Source organism: Oncorhynchus kisutch, linkage group LG8 (genome assembly GCF_002021735.2).
Source record: "Oncorhynchus kisutch isolate 150728-3 linkage group LG8, Okis_V2, whole genome shotgun sequence".
NCBI lineage: Eukaryota > Metazoa > Chordata > Actinopteri > Salmoniformes > Salmonidae > Oncorhynchus > Oncorhynchus kisutch.
In genome coordinates this window covers 8,823,307-8,844,649 of record NC_034181.2, presented here as the reverse complement: position 1 = coordinate 8,844,649, position 21,343 = coordinate 8,823,307, and the positions used below count along the sequence as shown (strand labels likewise).

Here is a 21,343-nt window from a genome sequence, read left to right as displayed (position 1 = left end):
CACAACCGCAGACCACGTGTAACCACACCGGCCCAGGGCCTCCACATACGGCTTTTTCACCTGCGGGATCGTCTGAGACCAGCCCCCCGGACAGCTGATGAAACTGAGGACTATTTCTGTCTGTAATAAAGCCCTTTTGTGGGGAAAAACTCATTCCCATTGGCTGGGCCTGGCTCTCAAGTGGGTGGGCCATGGCTGCGCCCCTGCCCAGTCATGTGAAATACATAGATTAGGGCCTAATACATTTATTTCAATTGACTGATTTCCTCATATGAACTGCAACTCAGTAAAATCGTTGAAATTGTTGAATGTTGCATTTATATTTTTGAGCAGTATACATAAAAAACGACATTTTACAATATTATACACTATGTTGACAGACTGACCTGACCAATTGGAAGGCATTGTTTATGAGGGAGGCACGGTCGTTGGAGCTCAGAGCCCTGTGATTGGTCAGCAGCAGGGAGGTCAGAGAACGCCAGCCTTCCCCCTCGTAATGGACCATGTAGTAACCACTCATATCCACGTTAAACTTGACCCACTCCACCTCCTCTGGTAGGTACAGCACGTCTAGAGGGGGACGTAGTTAGTTAGTATTACTATACTGTTACCAGGCGAGACTAATGCTAGAACTGTTAGGTCACAAACCCCAGACAGAGACGCCTACCTGTCCTGGTCTTGAGCAGGAAGCGATGCACTGTGTTGGAGCTGCTGGTAATGTAGGTCAGAGGAACCTGCCACAGGAAGCTGCATGTGGGGGGGAGGGGGTCAGGAGTTAATATTGAATGACTTGGTTATTCATAAACACCTGAATTACCAAGCCTGAACTACCATCTCTACAAAGGAAATTAAACTATGATGTTTCCTGGATATCTAGTTCCAACTGCACAGTCAGAGGGTTCAAATCCTCCCTACTGCCCTCTGACACATTCTCTCTCACTGACATCTGACACATTCTCTCTCACTGACATCTGACACATTCTCTCTCTCACTGACATCTGACACATTCTCTCTCTCACTGACATCTGACACATTCTCTCTCTCACTGACATCTGACACATTCTCTCTCTCACTGACATCTGACACATTCTCTCTCTCACTGACATCTGACACATTCTCTCTCACTGACATCTGACACATTCTCTCTCACTGACATCTGACACATTCTCTCTCACTGACATCTGACACATTCTCTCTCACTGACATCTGACACATTCTCTCTCACTGACATCTGACACATTCTCTCTCTCACTGACATCTGACACATTCTCTCTCTCACTGCCCTCTGACACATTCTCTCTCACTGACATCTGACACATTCTCTCTCACTGACATATTCTCTCTCTCACTGACATCTGACACATTCTCTCTCTCACTGACATCTGACACATTCTCTCTCTCACTGACATCTGACACATTCTCTCTCTCACTGCCCTCTGACACATTCTCTCTCACTGACATCTGACACATTCTCTCAATTCAATTCAATTCAATTCAATTCAAGGGCTTTATTGGCATGGGAAACATGTGTTAACATTGCCAAAGCAAGTGAGGTAGACAACATACAAAGTGAATATATAAAGTGAAAAACAACAAAAATGAACAGTAAACATTACACATACAGAAGTTTCAAAACAGTAAAGACATTACAAATGTCATATTATATATATATACAGTGTTCTAACAATGTACAAATGGCTAAAGGACACAAGATAAAATAAATAAGCATAAATATGGGTTGTATTTACAATGGTGTTTGTTCTTCACTGGTTGCCCTTTTCTCGTGGCAACAGGTCACAAATCTTGCTGCTGTGATGGCACACTGTGGAATTTCACCCAGTAGATATGGGAGTTTTTCAAAATTGGATTTGTTTTCGAATTCTTTGTGGATCTGTGTAATCTGAGGGAAATATGTCTCTCTAATATGGTCATACATTGGGCAGGAGGTTAGGAAGTGCAGCTCAGTTTCCCCCTCATTTTGTGGGCAGTGAGCACATAGCCTGTCTTCTCTTGAGAGCCAAGTCTGCCTACGGCGGCCTTTCTCAATAGCAAGGCTATGCTCACTGAGTCTGTACATAGTCAAGGCTTTCCTTAATTTTGGGTCAGTCACAGTGGTCAGGTATTCTGCCGCTGTGTACTCTCTGTGTAGGGCCAAATAGCATTCTAGTTTGCTCAGTTTTTTTGTTAATTCTTTCTAATGTGTTAAGTAGTTATCTTTTTGTTTTCTCATGATTTGGTTGGGTCTAATTGTGCTGCTGTCCTGGGGCTCTGTAGTGTGTGTTTGTGTTTGTGAACAGAGCCCCAGGACCAGCTTGCTTAGGGGACTCTTCTCCAGGTTCATCTCTCTGTAGGTGATGGCTTTGTTATGGAAGGTTTGTGAATCGCTTCCTTTTAGGTGGTTGTAGAATTTAACAGCTCTTTTCTGGATTTTGATAATTAGTGGGTATCGGCCTAATTCTGCTCTGCATGCATTATTTGGTGTTCTACGTTGTACACGGAGGATATTTTTGCACAATTCTGCGTGCAGAGTCTCAATTTGGTGTTTGTCCCATTTTGTGAAGTCTTGGTTGGTGAGCGGACCCCAGACCTCACAACCATAAAGGGCAATGGGCTCTATGACTGATTCAAGTATTTTTTGCCAGATCCTAATTGGTATGTTGAAATTTATGTTTCTTTTGATGGCATAGAATGCCCTTCTTGCCTTGTCTCTCAGATCGTTCACAGCTTTGTGGAAGTTACCTGTGGTGCTGATGTTTAGGCCAAGGTATGTATAGTTTTTTGTGTGCTCTAGGGCAACAGTGTCTAGATGGAATTTGTATTTGTGGTCCTGGTGACTGGACCTTTTTTGGAACACCATTATTTTGGTCTTACTGAGATTTACTGTCAGGGCCCAGGTCTGACAGAATCTGTGCATAAGATCTAGGTGCTGCTGTAGGCCCTCCTTGGTTGGTGACAGAAGCACCAGATCATCAGCAAACAGCAGACATTTGACTTCGGATTCTAGCAGGGGGAGGCCGGGTGCTGCAGACTTTTCTAGTGCCCTCGCCAATTCGTTGATATATATGTTGAAGAGGGTGGGGCTTAAGCTGCATCCCTGTCTAACCCCACGACCCTGTGTGAAGAAATGTGTGTGTTTTTTGCCAATTTTAACCGCACACTTGTTGTTTGTGTACATGGATTTTATAATGTCGTATGTTTTACCCCCAACACCACTTTCCATCAGTTTGTATAGCAGACCCTCATGCCAGATTGAGTCGAAGGCTTTTTTGAAATCAACAAAGCATGAGAAGACTTTGCCTTTGTTTTGGTTTGTTTGATTGTCAATTAGGGTGTGCAGGGTGAATACATGGTCTGTTGTACGGTAATTTGGTAAAAAGCCAATTTGACATTTGCTCAGTACATTGTTTTCATTGAGGAAATGTACGAGTCTGCTGTTAATAATAATGCAGAGGATTTTCCCAAGGTTACTGTTGACACATATTCCACGGTAGTTATTGGGGTCAAATTTGTCTCCACTTTTGTGGATTGGGGTGATCAGTCCTTGGTTCCAAATATTGGGGAAGATGCCAGAGCTAAGTATGATGTTAAAGAGTTTTAGTATAGCCAATTGGAATTTGTTGTCTGTATATTTGATCATTTCATTGAGGATACCATCAACACCACAGGCCTTTTTGGGTTGGAGGGTTTTTATTTTGTCCTGTAACTCTTTCAATGTAATTGGAGAATCCAGTGGGTTCTGGTAGTCTTTAATAGTTGATTCTAAGATCTGTGTTTGATCATGTATATGTTTTTGCTCTTTATTCTTTGTTATAGAGCCAAAAAGATTGGAGAAGTGGTTTACCCATACATCTCCATTTTGGATAGATAATTCTTCGTGTTGTTGTTTGTTTAGTGTTTTCCAATTTTCCCAGAAGTGGTTAGAGTCTATGGATTCTTCAATTGCATTGAGCTGATTTCTGACATGCTGTTCCTTCTTTTTCCGTAGTGTATTTCTGTATTGTTTTAGTGATTCACCATAGTGAAGGCGTAGACTCAGGTTTTCCGGGTCTCTATGTTTTTGGTTGGACAGGTTTCTCAATTTCTTTCTTAGATTTTTGCATTCTTCATCAAACCATTTGTCATTATTGTTCATTTTCTTCGGTTTTCTATTTGAGATTTTTAGATTTGATAGGGAAGCTGAGAGGTCAAATATACTGTTAAGATTTTCTACTGCCAAGTTTACACCTTCACTATTACAGTGGAACGTTTTACCCAGGAAATTGTCTAAGAGGGATTGAATTTGTTGTTGCCTAATTGTTTTTTGGTAGGTTTCCAAACTGCATTCCTTCCATCTATAGCATTTCTTAATGTTACTCAGTTCCTTTGGCTTTGATGCCTCATGATTGAGTATTGCTCTGTTTAAGTAGACTGTGATTTTGCTGTGGTCTGATAGGGGTGTCAGTGGGCTGACTGTGAACGCTCTGAGAGACTCTGGGTTGAGGTCAGTGATAAAGTAGTCTACAGTACTACTGCCAAGAGATGAGCTATAGGTGTACCTACCATAGGAGTCCCCTCGAAGCCTACCGTTGACTATGTACATACCCAGCGTGCGACAGAGCTGCAGGAGTTGTGACCCGTTTTTGTTGGTTATGTTCTCACTGACATCTGACACATTCTCTCTCTCACTGACATCTGACACATTCTCTCTCTCACTGACATCTGACACATTCTCTCTCTCACTGACATCTGACACATTCTCTCTCTCACTGCCCTCTGACACATTCTCTCTCACTGACATCTGTTCAATCAAACCAGAAAATGGGAAAGGAGTGGGAATTATCTTACCCGTGTGTCTGTGAGGGATCGTCGGTCTTGAGGTATCTCTCCTGGCTGAGTCTGACCTGGCGACCCCTGACCTCTACAGTGACCAGGGGAAACCCCTCCTGCAGCGTCCACGTGTCCATGATGGCCCTCACATCCAGCTGATCACCTGAGTACCACTTCTACAACACAAACACACAGACACAGTCACCTGAGTACCACTTCTACAACACAAACACACAGACACAGTCACCTGAGTACCACTTCTACAACACAAACACACAGACACAGTCACCTGAGTACCACTTCTACAACACAAACACACACGCTCAGACACAGACACCTGAGTACCACTTCTACAACACAAACACACAGACACAGTCACCTGAGTACCACTTCTACAACACAAACACACACGCACAGACACCCGAGTACCACTTCTACAACACACACGCACAGACACAGTCACCTGAGTACCACTTCTACACGAACACACACGCACAGACACAGTCACCTGAGTACCACTTCTACAACACAAACACACACGCTCAGACACCTGAGTACCACTTCTACAGCAAGCCAGGAAGGACACAGGACAGGATACATTACCCCACAGGACATGAACACCACAAGACATTAACTGTTACAGTGTGTTGACTGTTGTAGTGTGTTGACTGATAATGTGTGTTGACTGTTAAGTGTGTTGACTGTTAGTGTGTACTGTTACAGTGTGTTGACTGTTACATTGTGTTGACTGTTAGTGTGTACTGTTACAGTGTGTTGACTGTTCCATTGTGTTGACTGTTGGTGTGTACTGTTACACACTACTGTGACAGTGTGTACTGTTACAGTGTGTTGACTGTTACATTGTGTTGACTGTTCGTGTGTTGTCAGTTACAGTGTGTTGACTGTGACAGTGTGTACTGTTACTGTGTGTTGACTGTTAGGGTATACTGTTACAGTGTGTTGACAGTTACAGTGGGTTGACAGTGACAGTGGGTTGACTGTGACAGTGTGTTGACTGTGACAGTGTGTTGTCAGTTACAGTGTGTTGACTGTGACAGTGTGTACTGTTACAGTGTGTTGACTGTTAGGGTATACTGTTACAGTGTGTTGACAGTTACAGTGTGTTGACTGTGACAGTGTGTCCTGTTACTGTGTGTTGACTGTTAGGGTATACTGTTACAGTGTGTTGACAGTTACAGTGGGTTGACAGTGACAGTGGGTTGACTGTGACAGTGTGTTGACTGTGACAGTGTGTTGTCAGTTACAGTGTGTTGACTGTGACAGTGTGTACTGTTACAGTGTGTTGACTGTTAGGGTATACTGTTACAGTGTGTTGACAGTTACAGTGTGTTGACTGTAACAGTGTGTAGGAGGGGTTTGCTGGTGTGTTGTGACTTACAGGAGCTCCAGACTGGGCCTTTTCCTGAGAACAGAACCCATCGTCTTTCAGTCTGCCCTCATCCAGATCATCTGACTGGCAGATCTGTTATTAAGACACACACATTATTGGCTTGGTTGGGTTCGACTCAGTAGTGTGAAAAGGGTATGAAGCTCAGGTAGCTGTATACACACTCACGTTAGTGAGGCTCTCCCACAGATGGCTGTTGACAGTGTTCTGATAGCTGTACCGTCTGAGGTAACGGACAATACCAATCTTAAACGCCTCTGGGGTCAGGAAGTCTCTCAGCATGTTCAGAATACACGCCCCCTGGAAAAACAATAACACATGAATTCACAGAAATCAACTCACTGACTAGACTGGAGTACTTTCAGAAGAGATAGCAAACCTATGTTCAAATCATATTTTAAATCTTTCTAGTATTTTGAGTGTTTGTTTTAGCATGTCTAGAGTTTCAGGTGAAGGGGGTTTGCACTTTTGGGGCTCTTCTATTGGTTCCATTTCAGTGAAGTATTTGAAACTAGGTCTGACGGATAGTCAGCATGAAGTGAATAGACTGGACAGGAGTCAGACCTTTGTTGATTGATTGATTGATTGATTGGATGGGAGTCTAACCTTATCGTAGGAGACATCGTCAAACATCTCCTGGATCTGAGTAGGAGTGTCCACCTGGCTGGAAACGGGGTGGGAGGAGCTTAATGAATCCACCTCCATCGCCTCAAAACACTTCCCTAGGAAGAAGTCATTCTGAGGGGGAGGGGAAGGGAGGAAGGGAGAGAGAGAGAGAGAGAGAGAGAGAGAGAGAGAGAAAACAGAAAGAGAGAGAGAAAACAGAAAGAGAGAGAAAACAGAAAGAGAGAGAGAGAGAGAGAAAACAGAAAGAGAGAGAGAATGAGAGAGAGAAAACAGAAAGAGAGAGAGATAGAGAGAAAACAGAAAGAGAGAGAGAGAAAGAGAGAGAGAAAACAGAAAGAGAGAGAGAGAGATGGAGAGAAAACAGAAAGAGAGAGAGAGAAAGAGAGAGAGAAAACAGAAAGAGAGAGAGAAAGAGAGAAAACAGAAAGAGAGAGAGAAAGAGAGAGAGAAAACAGAGAGAGACAGAGAGATAAAACAGAAAGAGAGAGAAGTCCTTTGTCAGTTAGTGATATCACAACAACCCTGATTTCCCTACACATACATCCAGCAGCCTGCCTATCAACTAGCTCAGTATTTGTTCAGGTACGTTTCTATACAAACTCTCTACTATACTCTTTCATTCCATACTAAATCAACAAAAGAAATACAGAAAATGAATATTAAAAACCAAACAGAGGCTTACCACTTGCAGCTCAGGATTGGTGATGTTAACTGACACAAACTCCATGAACTTTGCAAAGCCCTCGTTGAGCCACAGGTCATTCCACCACTGCATGGTTACTAGGTTACCGAACCACTGGACCAACAGGAGTAGAGACAGGGTTAGGACAAGATAGTCACTAGGTTACCAACTCACTAGACCAGCAGGAGTAGAGACAGGGTTAGGACAAGATAGTCACTAGGTTACCAACCCACTAGACCAACAGGAGTAGAGACAGGGTTAGGACAAGATAGTCACTAGGTTACCAACCCACTAGACCAACAGGAGTCGAGACAGGGTTAGGACAAGATAGTCACTAGGTTACCAGCTCACTAGACCAACAGGAGTAGAGACAGGGTTAGGACAAGATAGTCACTAGGTTACCAACCCACTAGACCAACAGGAGTAGAGACAGGGTTAGGACAAGATAGTCACTAGGTTACCAACCCACTAGAACAACAGGAGTAGAGACAGGGTTAGGACAAGATAGTCACTAGGTTACCGAAACACTAGGTAAAAAACATAAAGAAATCTCCCAGGAAATGTAGTGCATTACCCAAAACTACTAGAACACTGGTAACACTTCATATTAGAGCACAGAAACAAGCTAATAATTAATCAATAAGGCCTGAGGGGGTGTGGTATATGGCCAATATACCACGACTAAGGGCTGTTCTTAAGCACAACGCAACACGGAGTGCCTGGATACAGCCCTGAGCCGTGGTATATTGGCCATATACCACAAACCCCCGAGGTGCCTTATAAACTGGTTACTAACGTAAATAGAGCAGTTAAATACATGTTTTGTCATACCCATGTTATACGGTCTGATGTCAGCCAATCAGCATTCAGGGCTCGAACCACCCAGTTAAATACATGTTTTGTCATACCCATGTTATACGGTCTGATGTCAGCCAATCAGCATTCAGGGCTCGAACCACCCAGTTAAATACATGTTTTGTCATACCCCATGTTATACGGTCTGATGTCAGCCAATCAGCATTCAGGGCTCGAACCACCCAGTTAAATACATGTTTTGTCATACCCATGTTATACGGTCTGATGTCAGCCAATCAGCATTCAGGGCTCGAACCACCCAGTTAAATACATGTTTTGTCATACCCCGTGTTATACGGTCTGATGTTAGCCAATCAGCATTCAGGGCTCGAACCACCCAGTTAAATACATGTTTTGTCATACCCCATGTTATACGGTCTGATGTTAGCCAATCAGCATTCAGGGCTCCAACCACCCAGTTAAATACATGTTTTGTCATACCCCATGTTATACGGTCTGATGTCAGCCAATCAGCATTCAGGGCTCGAACCACCCAGTTAAATACATGTTTTGTCATACCCCATGTTATACGGTCTGATGTTAGCCAATCAGCATTCAGGGCTCGAACCACCCAGTTTATAACAGGGAATATACCATGTGCCTTCAGAAAGTATTCACACCCGTTGACATTTTCAACAACAAAACAAATTGTGTTACAGCCTGAATTTAAAATGGGTTTCATTTCGATGTGTTGGTCACTGGCCTACCCACAATTCCCCATAATGTTGAAGTATTTTGATAAATGTTTACAAATTAAAAAATTTGAAAAATGAAAAGCTGAAATGTATTGAGTCAATAAGTATTCAACCCCTTTGTTATGGCAAGCCTAAATAAGTTAACAAGTCACATAATAAGTTGCATGGACTCACTTTGTCTGCAATAATAGTGTTTAACACGATTTTTTAATGACTACCTCATCTCTGTACCCCAAACATACAATTATCTGTAAGGCTCCTCAGTCAAGAATTGAATTTCAAACACAGATTCCACCACAAAGAACAGGAAGGTTTTCCAATGCCTATTGGTAGAATACCAATAGAATCTTCCTTTGAGCATGTTGATGTTATTAATTACACTTTGGATGGTGTATCAATACACCCAGTCACTACAAAGATACCGGCGTCCTTCCTAACTCAGTTGCCGGAGAGGAAGGAAACTGCTCAGGGATTTCACCATGAATCCTATGGTAACTTTAAAATAGTTACAGAGTTAAATTGGCTGTGATATGAGAAAACTGAGGATGGATGAACAGAAAGGAAGAAAGCCTGTACTGAATATAAATATAACAAAACATGCATCCTGTTTGCAACAAGGCACTAAAGTAAAACTGCAAAAAATGTGGCAAAGCAATTCACTTTTAGTCCTCAATTACAAAGGTTTTATGTTCGGGGAAAATCTAATACAACAACGGTGCTGAGTACCACCCTCCATATTTTCAAGCATAGTGGTGGCTGCATCATGTTATGGGTATGCTTGTAATCGTTATGGATTGAGGAGTTTCAGGATAAAAAAGAATTGGAATGGAGCTAAACACAGGAAAAATCCTAGAGGAAAACCTGGTTCAGTCTGCTTTCCACCAGACACTAGGAGATGAATTCACTTTTCAGCAGGACAATAACTTAAACACAAGGCCAAATCTACACTGGAGTTGATTACCAAGAAGAGAGGGAATGTTTCTGAGTGGCCGAGTTACAGTTTTGACTTAAATCTGCTTGAAACGCCATAACTCTATGGCAAGACTTATAAAGAGATGTCTAGCACTGATCAACAACCAATTTGACAGAGCTTGAAGAATTTTGCTCTTAAGATTAAGAGACTTACCCAGAAAGACACACAGCTGTAATCGCTGCCAAAGGTGATTCTAACACATATTGACTCAGGGTGTGAATACTTATGTAAATGAGATATTTCTGTATTTCATTTTGGGCTGGGCGGTACACCGTATTTGACGAAACACCAGTATTGATGTACGGACCAGTTTGAGTTTTTACTTTACTTTCTATAACGGTATTTTAATGTTTGGTTTGTTAAATGTGATACGCTTTGTGTAACATCTACTTGCATAGTTTACTCCGCTACGTGTGTCATCTCTCTCTGCTCTCTCTCTCTCTCCATGCTGCTTTCCACACAGACCTAGTCCCATCCCGTCACTCAAGGAGCGCATTTGTCATTGCTCGACCACAATACACTTGAGTTCAGTCCGCATGGTCAATGAAGCACATGCAACAATGTTGATGACTACGACGCCGTTTCCACATGCTTCTTCATGCTTCTTAATATAAATCCACAAGCGTTCTATAATTACACTATTAGTTTGTGTTTCTTACATCTGCAAACAGCTAGTTTGTCTTTTCTTAGCAAGTTGTGGTTAAGTCGTGTTAGCAGCGAATGCTAATCACTAGTTAGCTGGCTAGCTAGCTAATAAATGTACTGAGTCAGAACAAACGTAGCTAGCTAATACAGCCTGATATCAGTGATGGTGTAGGCCAAAATCAGCATGTTGTTTGTGCAAACAGTATCTTGTAAGTAAAGAAGAATAGGTGAAGCATGAAAATGCTACATGAAGTAGCTAAGAGAAAACATTTAATTGTTTAGAGTCTAAGACATTGGGGAGGTGCTAAGCTGACATGTGGAATTGTTTTAAGATGATAATACTATGGATCATTTAGCTATTTGATTTTGAAGTTTAGGACTCCTTTAGGTATAAAAAAAATATATATATACCAAAATTATTTGATCAAATATTGATCTCGGCCTTTACAGTTGAACCCGAAAGAAATACATTGAATAACACATTCATACAAGGCAAAAAGAACAGTCTAAAAATAAATAATGACAAACAAGGCTTTGAAGTGTCTGTCCTTAATCTAGGAGATATACTTGTAAAAAACAAAACAGGAAATAGCTTATTATTATACATACAGTACCAGTCAAAAGTTTGGACACACCTACACATTCAAGGGTTGTCTTTATTTGCGTATCGCTACAGAATGCTGTGGTAGTCATGCTGGTTAAGCGTGCCTTGAAATCGAAATAAATCACAGACAGTGTCACCAACAAAGCACCCCCACACATCACACCTCCTCCTCCATGCTTCACGGTGTGAACCACACATGCAGAGATCATCCGTTCACCTGCTCTGCGTCTCACAAAAGACACGGCGGTTGGAACCAAATATCTCAAATTTTGACTCTTCAGACCAAAGAACAGATTTCCACCGGTCTAATAACCATCGCTTGTTTAATGTCATTAGCTCATGTTTCTTGGCCCAAGCAAGTCTCTTCTTCTTATTGGTGTCCTTTAGTAGTGGTTTCTTTGCAGCAATTCGACCATGAAGGCCTGATTCACGCAATCTCCTCTGAACAGTTGATGTTGAGATGTGTCTGTTACTTGAACTCTGCGAAGCATTTATTTGGGCTGCAATTTCTGAGGTGCAGTTAACTCTAATGCACTTATCCTCTTCAGCAGAGGTAACTCTGGGTCTTCCTTTCCTGTGGCAGTCCTCATGAGAGCCAGTTTCATCATGGTGCACAATGGTTTTTGCGACTGTTGTTCAAATTTTCCTCATTGACTGACCTTCATGTCTGAAAGTAATGATGGACTGTCATTTCTCTTTGCTTATTTGAGCTGTTCTTACCATAATATGGACTTGGTCTTTTACCAAATAGGACTATCTTCTGTATACCACCGCTATCTTGTCACAACACTACTGATTGGTTCAAACGCATTAAGATAATAAATTCAACAAATTACCTTTTAACAAGGCAGACCTGTTAATTGAAATGCATTCCAGGTGACTACCTCATGAAGCTGGTTGAGAGAACGCCAAGAGTGTGCAAAGCTGTCATCAAGGCAAAGTGTGGCTACTTTGAAGAATATAAAATATAACATATATTTTGATTGAACACTTTTTTGGTTACTACATGATTCCATATGTGTCATTTCATAGTTTTGATGTCTTCACTATTATTCTACAATGTAGAACATAGTAAAAATAAAGAAAAACCCTGGAATGAGTAAGTTTGTCCAAACTTTGACTGGTACTGTGTGTATATATATATATGGTACTGATATATATATATATATATATTATTTTAACCCCTTTTTTTGGGGTAGGCACAAAAATCCCTTCATACCTCCATTCATTTTTTAAAAACCAGTACTAGTTAACTTCAGACAAGGGGTCATAAAGCAAAACGGAGAACACCCTCGAGTCTCCCCTTCCCATAAAGTTGTCATTATAGTTTGTAGGTCAAACCATTCAGACGCTACAGAAGTTTACGTGTGAAGACCGATTTCCGGAATGTCTCATGGTCTGACAAACACCGCTCTTAGCTCTCCCACCTTCCACCGCAGATGTCTCACCGCTCTTAGCTCTCCCACCTTCCACTGCAGATGTCTCACTGCTCTTAGCTCTCCCACCTTCCACTGCAGATGTCTCACCGCTCTTAGCTCTCCCACCTTCCACTGCAGATGTCTCACCGCTCTTAGCTCTCCCACCTTCCACTGCAGATGTCTCACCGCTCTTAGCTCTCCCACCTTCCACTGCAGATGTCTCACCGCTCTTAGCTCTCCCACCTTCCACTGCAGATGTCTCACCGCTCTTAGCTCTCCCACCTTTCACTGCAATGTCTCACCGCTCTTAGCTCTCCCACCTTCCACCACAGATGTCTCACCGCTCTTAGCTCTCCCACCTTCCACTGCAGATGTCTCACTGCTCTTATCTCTCCCACCTTCCACCGCAGATGTCTCACCGCTCTTAGCTCTCCCACCTTCCACTGCAGATGTCTCACCGCTCTTAGCTCTCCCACCTTCCACTGCAGATGTCTCACCGCTCTTAGCTCTCCCACCTTCCACTGAAGATGCAGAAGTGTGATGCCGGTGGATGTGATGTATTGAGATGTATCCAATGCAAAAGTAGCTTAAGCTGACTGATTTTGATGGAATGTTTTTGTTATGTAACTTAGATTGACACACCTGTGCGTCAATCGACTCTAGTGGGTTAATGTAGCCAAACATTATAGGGTCCCCTAGGAAACACTGACCAACACTTTGGTTCCTATTCTGTCACAATAACTCCTCCCTGGCATTTTCAATTTGTTGTCATGGCAAACAACATTGTATTCAATGTGCCCACTATCTTCTAACTATAACCAAGTGTTTTGATCTAAATCGCAAGTCAAATCGCAATTGCAACATTTGGTTAACATTTGTCCATATCGTGCAGCCCTACGTGGCAGCATGGAAATGATCTCAAATGAGTGCTGGAAATGGAAGAAAATGTAAAAAAAAGTATTTTTGGTTAAGTTGAATTGAACAGTATAAAACAATGAAAATGAGGAGAGGCCCATTGAAATCACTTAGAGTCTATGTGTTGCCACCCTAGGGTCACTCACAACTTACTGAGGAAGCACATTTAGGACTTGTATTATTCAAAACCCATAAAATACTGTAAAATACCCATCATACATTAAAACTAATACTGTGATATGATATTTTGGCCATATCGCCCAGCACTAATTTAATTTTCAAGAAATGTGCAAACATTTCTAAAAACTTGTTTTCACTTTGTCAGTTTTGGGGTATTGTGTAGATAGGCCAGGAAAACAAATATTTTGTCATTTTTGGGGTATTGTGTAGATAGGCCAGAAAAACAAATATTTTGTCAGTTTTGGGGTATTGTGTAGATAGGCCAGAAAAACAAATATTTTGTCAGTTTTGGGGTATTGTGTAGATAGGCCAGAAAAACAAATATTTTGTCATTTTTGGGGTATTGTGTAGATAGGCCAGAAAAACAAATATTTTGTCATTTTTGGGGTATTGTGTAGATAGGCCAGGAAAACAAATATTTTGTCAGTTTTGGGGTATTGTGTAGATAGGCCAGAAAAACAAATATTTTGTCAGTTTTGGGGTATTGTGTAGATAGGCCAGGAAAACAAATATTTTGTCAGTTTTGGGGTATTGTGTAGATAGGCCAGGAAAACAAATATTTTGTCAGTTTTGGGGTATTGTGTAGATAGGCCAGGAAAACAAATATTTTGACAGTTTTGGGGTATTGTGTAGATAGGCCAGAAAAACAAATATTTTGTCAGTTTTGGGGTATTGTGTAGATAGGCCAGGAAAACAAATATTTTGTCAGTTTTGGGGTATTGTGTAGATAGGCCAGAAAAACTCATATTTTGTCATTTTTGGGGTATTGTGTAGATAGGCCAGAAAAACAAATATTTTGTCAGTTTTGGGGTATTGTGTAGATAGGCCAGAAAAACAAATATTTTGTCATTTTTGGGGTATTGTGTAGATAGGCCAGGAAAACAAATATTTTGTCAGTTTTGGGGTATTGTGTAGATAGGCCAGGAAAACAAATATTTTGTCAGTTTTGGGGTATTGTGTAGATAGGCCAGAAAAACATACTTTGTCATTTTTGGGGTATTGTGTAGATAGGCCAGAAAAACAAATACTTTGTCATTTTTGGGGTATTGTGTAGATAGGCCAGAAAAAAATACTTTGTCATTTTTGGGGTATTGTGTAGATAGGCCAGAAAAACATACTTTGTCATTTTTGGGGTATTGTGTAGATAGGCCAGAAAAAAATACTTTGTCATTTTTGGGGTATTGTGTAGATAGGCCAGAAAAACAAATATTTTGTCAGTTTTGAATTCAGGTTGTAACATAACAAAATGTGGAATACTGTCTGAAGGTATTGTATATTCTGACAAAGCATCTGATTGATGAACCAACAGAGGTTAGTCCCACTTACCTGGTGTGCCAGCTCATGTGCGATCACCATGGTGATGCCTAGCTTGTCAGAGGCGGAGCTCTTGTTGGGGTCAAAGAGCAGCCCAGCCTCTCGGTATGTGGTCAGACCCCAGTTCTCCATTGCACCCGACTGGAAGTCTGGGATAGCTGCCAGGTCTGGGAGGAACACATAGGAATACATCAGGAAATGCTTTATTTAAAGGTCTACTTACAAAAATGTGTATAAACCATTATTAAACATAGACCTACATTAGCATAAACTGTCAGCTAGTGCCACCTCCTGCTACCGAATGCACCCCAGTAAGTCTATGTGTGGTGCGGCGTAGTGTATGTGCATTGTGTTCTACTCACCCTGTTTGGGTAGAGGATATGGGATGTCAAAGTAGTCATCGTAGAAGTCCAACAGTCTGACTGCAGCATTCAGGGCAAAGTCTGTCTGGTTGATCTTGTCTGGTACAGCATAGACTGAGATCTGATAGGACAATACAGAGGAAGAGGTCAATCATATAAATATGTTGTTGAGCACTTCCACACAGCAGGGACTAGGGAGCTATAATGATGTGTATGTATAAACTAGTCATAGTCAGTGAAACAAAGAAGTAGCACAAGGTTTCAGATAGAACCTGATCAACAAGACAGGGTACAACTCCCTTTTCCACGTGAAAGTTATTCAATGCACTTAATTTCTATTTGCAGGTTGGGCATCTTAAGCTACCCTTTCATTCTGACCAATGAGAGGACTTCCTGCTCACCTTGACTCCGTGACTGGTGGTCTTGCTGACAGACTGGAAGTCAGAGACGATGAAGGCCACCAGGTAGGTGCTCATCCTAACGCTGGTGTCAAAGTGGTCCTCCAGCACGCCACCTGGTAACTCTACTGTCTTTACCTGTGGAGGGAAGAGGTAGAGGATATGTTCATTATGACACCTGCCTCTCCCTGGAATTCAAACGGTGTGGAGAAACAGGTACTTTGGGATGTTTCAGAACTCTTTGCTCATAAAGGGGCTTGACAGATGAAAGCGACATGGTGAAAATGCTTAAATGGATATAATTTTTTTGCGTTCATCTGCCCCGTTTATCACCTGTTAATAGATCAGTCATATCACCTGTTAATAGATCTGTTATATATCACCTGTTAATAGATCAGTCATATCACCTGTTAATAGATCTGTCATATATCACCTGTTAATAGATCTGTTATATATCACCTGTTAATAGATCTGTTAAATATCACCTGTTAATAGATCAGTCATATATCACCTGTTAATATATCAGTCATATCACCTGTTAATATATCAGTCATATCACCTGTTAATATATCAGTCATATATCACCTGTTAATATATCAGTCATATATCACCTGTTAATATATCAGTCATATCACCTGTTAATAGATCAGTCATATATCACCTGTTAATAGATCTGTTATATATCACCTGTTAATAGATCAGTCATATATCACCTGTTAATAGATCTGTCATATATCACCTGTTAATAGATCAGTCATATATCACCTGTTAATAGATCAGTCATATATCACCTGTTAATAGATCTGTCATATATCACCTGTTAATAGATCTGTTATATATCACCTGTTAATAGATCAGTCATATATCACCTGTTAATAGATCTGTTATATATCACCTGTTAATAGATCAGTCATATATCACCTGTTAATAGATCTGTTAAATATCACATGTTAATAGATCTGTTATATATCACCTGTTAATAGATCAGTCATATATCACCTGTTAATAGATCAGTCATATATCACCTGTTAATAGATCTGTTAAATATCACCTGTTAATAGATCTGTTATATATCACCTGTTAATAGATCTGTCATATATCACCTGTTAATAGATCTGTCATATATCACCTGTTAATAGATCAGTCATATCACCTGTTAATAGATCTGTTATATATCACCTGTTAATAGATCAGTCATATATCACCTGTTAATAGATCTGTTATATATCACCTGTTAATAGATCAGTCATATCACCTGTTAATAGATCTGTTATATATCACCTGTTAATAGATCTGTTATATATCACCTGTTAATAGATCAGTCATATATCACCTGTTAATAGATCAGTCATATCACCTGTTAATAGATCTGTTATAGATCACCTGTTATTAGATCTGTTAATAAATCTTTTCAATATCAAGTGAAGGAATGGTGACTAGGAGAGAAAGACACTTGAGACTATTGAGATGCAGCCTGTGGTGTTTCCCAGGGTACCTTGGGCATGTTGGAGAGGGCGATGTGGCGTGACTCCCGTCGTATCTGGATGGTGAAATTGGCTTTGAACGCCGGCTCATCGAAACAGGGGAAGGCTGCTCGGGCACTGGTCGCTTCAAACTGAGTGGACGCCATAAATCTAACAGGACAGAGGAGGGAAAAAAGTGTTGTTTACAATTAAGATATACAAATGAATGTAAAGTTTATGATTGAGTAATTCATTATAGTGGCACACCTTTCAGCAGTGTTGTAATACTCGATTCAAGGACTCAGACTTTCCTGACCCGTGACCAGTTGTGACTGTTGTCAGAATATCTATATATTTTGCATAATTCAACATACGATCTACAGCAGTGTAACGGATGTGAAATGGCTAGCTAGTTAGCGGTGTTCGCGCTAAATAGCGTTTCAATCGGAGACATCACTTGCTCTGAGAACTTTTGTGGAGCGATGGGTAACGATGCTTCGTGGGTGACTGTTGTTGATGTGTGCAGAGGGTCCCTGGTTCGCGCCCGGGTATAGGCGAGGGGACGGTCTAAAGTTATACTGTTACAGCAGCAAATGTTAGATAGAGGTATTATCTATTTAGCCTTACCAATGTGCAACACTGGAATTACATTTTTGACTTAAAAAATGGTTGTACAGCTACTTTTGGCACTACCAAGGGACTCGTGACTCGATTCGTGACTCGAACTTGAACAATAAGGACTTGGGACTCGTGACTCTAGGTTCGTGACTCGAACTTGAACAATAAGGACATAGGACTCGTGACTCTAGGTTTGTGACTCGAACTTGAACAATAAGGACATGGGACTCGTGACTCTAGGTTCGTGACTCGAACTTGAACAATAAGGACTTGTGACTCGATTCGTGACTCGAACTTGAACAATAAGGACTTGGGACTCGTGACTCTAGGTTCGTGACTCGAACTTGAACAATAAGGACTTGGGACTCGTGACTCGATTCGTGACTCGAACTTGAATAATAAGGACTTGGGACTCGTGACTCGAACTTGAACAATAAGGACTTGGGACTCGTGACTCGATTCGTGACTCGAACTTGAACAATAAGGACTTGGGACTCGTGACTCGATTCGTGACTCAAACTTGAACAATAAGGACTTGGGACTCGTGACTCGATTCGTGACTCGAACTTGAACAATAAGGACTTGGGACTCGTGACTCGAGGTTTAGTGACGTGACTACATCACTGCCTATGGACGATTTGATCACTCTAAGTGGTTGGTCACTTTCACTGCATATTCTTTTGGAATGCACTGTAGAATGATTGACGTGTGTTTTCAGTGCTCTAGGTGACCACCTATCCAGCCCAGGGCCAATCCTGATGGTTCGTATTCTTACCTGACCTCTCCCGTGGTTGTGCGATAGGAGCTCTTGTAGAAACCGTGGAAACTGTCAGACAGGTTGGCAGAGAACTCCAGACGAACCTTGTACATCCCACCTCTGACCAGCAGCACATCAGACATCAGAGCTAGCTGGTGGAAGGCTGGGTACTCCAACACCTGCAGAGGCCTTGAAAAAAATCAGAATAAGAAAACCTTATTACCATGCAACAAATATTACTAGGAATTTTATATTGGTGTTGTAGCTACATAGAAGCACTGACAATCACATCCACATCAACAATGAATCCAATTACCATCAACACAGATACAGACATCAGTATCAATAGAAATACACAAGACAACCAGGGTTGGGTTCAAGTTCATTTGAATTCCAGTCAATTCGGAAAGTCAACCCATATTCCAATTTCAATTCCAAAATGTCCTCCTTGAAAAGCATTGAAGATCATTGGAATTTCAGTGTAGGTCCTGAATTGCCTGGAATTTAAATGTAATTTGACTCCAACACTTGTAGAAAAAGAAGGGATCCGATCATACACTGGCAGTGACCCTGGACCTTCTGGTGCCAAGAGCTCAGCTTTAGCTATCTGGAGTTCCTTGCTGTGGAGGATGATGGTAGAGGTGTCCTCGAAGACCTGGAGTTGAATCTGCACCGCTCCGGTGAAGTCTAGGCTGGTCAGGTTAGGGTGGACGAGGAGGTCATAGTGGATTGGAGAGACAGTTTCAGGAAGTCTCATGTGGACCCAGGGGAAAGGTTGGCCATTAGTGGCGACGGGAGGTAGAAGTGAGGAAGACTTGTCGTTGGTATCATGGTTTCCTGGAAGCTGTGCCGCTAATGATGGGGCAAAGGATACAAGCAGGAGCACCAGGATGGTGACAGTTAACGTCGTCATCCTCACGCCTGAGAAAAAGTCGGCAGTTTCCTACAGATGGAAGAAATTAAGTCAGGTCACATTGTAGCAAAACGAATGGTGGAGCAACGTGGAGCATTGATTGATACAGTATGACTCCTTGTATCAACTAGTAGCACAGTAAATAATGTATCAATCCATCTGTAACATTTCTATTGAAGTGAATAGCCCAATAATGCATATTCGAAAGCTGTACAACACATTCAACAGGAACGCGTGGACATGACATTGCAAATGTAAAAGTTACTGTTACGTTCGATTTCAGCTCAAGATTCAAAACCTGTGCTATTCATTAAAACAAAACCTTGCATTAGCCTATTCATCCACAATATTAGGCTAGCTAGGCTACAGCGAAACGTACATTTAAACAATTTAAACAGCGAACAGTCAACTTGTAGATAGATACATTTTAAGACATTACTGTACTTACTGTCAGGTTATCTGTCCGACTTGATTGTGAAAGTGAAAATAAAAAGGACCTGTACAGATTTGCATTCTGGGACAATCTGAATGACAGCCCGACTCATACTATGAATGCCCCATCACTTTAAACACTGACAATGTTAAGAGAAGCATTGAAATAGGTGAGATAATGATTGGATCCACAACAAACCATTATTTGCAAACGGCTCATTTCAATACAGGAAGTCAAATAAACCCAGCTCTGTTTTGGTTTTGACCCATAGTGCATACTATTGGCCACTAGGGTGCACCAGATAGCCATGTTTATTTATAAAAGTGTCGTGTTTCAGTGTTTTACAAGTGCCATGCATAGCCTACCAGTCCAACAGCACCACCTGACCTGAGCACAATATTTCCAGAATCCAAAAATGATATTGCCAGTGAAATGGATGCTCTGCAATGACTACATTGACATTGACAGCCTTGGTTTCTCAAATGATTGCCTCGCCTGGTTTACCAACTACTTCTCTGATAGAGTTCAGTGTGTCAAATCGGAGGGACTGTTGTCCGGTCCTCTGGCAGTCTCTATGGGGGTGCCACAGGGTTCAATTCTCGAGCCGACTCTCTTTTCTGTATACATCAATGATGTTGCTCTTGCTGCTGGTGTTTCTCTGATCCACCTCTACGCAGGCGACACCATTCTGTATACTTCTGGCCCCTCCTTGGACACTGTGTTAACTAACCTCCAGACGAGCTTCAATGCCATACAACTCTCCTTCCATGGCCTCCAACTGCTCTTAAACGCAAATAAAACTAAATGCATGCTATTCAATCGATCACTGCCCGTACCTGCCTGCCCGCCCAGCATCACTACTCTGGACGGCTCTGACTTAGAATACGTGGACAACCACAAATACCTGGGTGTCTGGTTAGACTGTAAACTCCTTACAGACTCACATTAAGCATCTCCAATCCAAAATTAAATCTAGAATCGGCTTCCTATATTACAACAAAGCATCCTTCACTCATGCTGCCAAACATACTCTCGTAATACTGACCATCCTACCGATCCTCGACTTCGGCGATGTCATCTATAAAATAGCCTCCAACACTCTACTCAACAAACTGGATGCAGTCTATCACAGTGCCATCTGTTTTGTCACCAAAACTCCATACACTACCCACCATTGCGACCTGTATGCTCTCGTTGGTTGGCCCTCGCTTCATACTCGTCTCCAAATCCACTGGCTACAGGTTATCTACAAGTCTCTGTTAGGTAAAGCCCCGCCT

At 41.6% G+C, this 21,343-nt stretch overlaps 1 protein-coding gene across 2 annotated transcripts in view; it reads right to left on the bottom strand.

Moving 5' to 3' along the window:
• erap1b (endoplasmic reticulum aminopeptidase 1b) overlaps positions 1 to 20,312 on the bottom strand; it is a 35,501-nt gene extending 15,189 nt beyond the window's left edge. Inside the window, exons 1-14 of one of the 2 annotated variants that reach the window (XR_004210730.1) lie at positions 20,082 to 20,304; positions 19,278 to 19,663; positions 18,739 to 18,909; positions 17,378 to 17,516; positions 15,886 to 16,020; positions 15,485 to 15,605; positions 15,135 to 15,289; positions 7,524 to 7,637; positions 6,821 to 6,952; positions 6,383 to 6,514; positions 6,206 to 6,289; positions 4,825 to 4,982; positions 668 to 747; positions 387 to 570 (exon numbers count right to left, since the gene is read on the bottom strand). Coding sequence is in view for 1 of the 2 variants with exons in the window: in XM_031829629.1 (XP_031685489.1) it covers positions 387 to 570; positions 668 to 747; positions 4,825 to 4,982; positions 6,206 to 6,289; positions 6,383 to 6,514; positions 6,821 to 6,952; positions 7,524 to 7,637; positions 15,135 to 15,289; positions 15,485 to 15,605; positions 15,886 to 16,020; positions 17,378 to 17,516; positions 18,739 to 18,909; positions 19,278 to 19,633 (1,961 nt within the window). In the remaining variant the exon portion in view is untranslated. Of the gene's footprint in view, positions 1 to 386; positions 571 to 667; positions 748 to 4,824; positions 4,983 to 6,205; positions 6,290 to 6,382; positions 6,515 to 6,820; positions 6,953 to 7,523; positions 7,638 to 15,134; positions 15,290 to 15,484; positions 15,606 to 15,885; positions 16,021 to 17,377; positions 17,517 to 18,738; positions 18,910 to 19,277; positions 19,664 to 20,081 lie in introns of both variants that reach the window. The other variant, XM_031829629.1, reaches the window with a different exon arrangement.
• Positions 20,313 to 21,343: the final 1,031 nt, after the last annotated feature.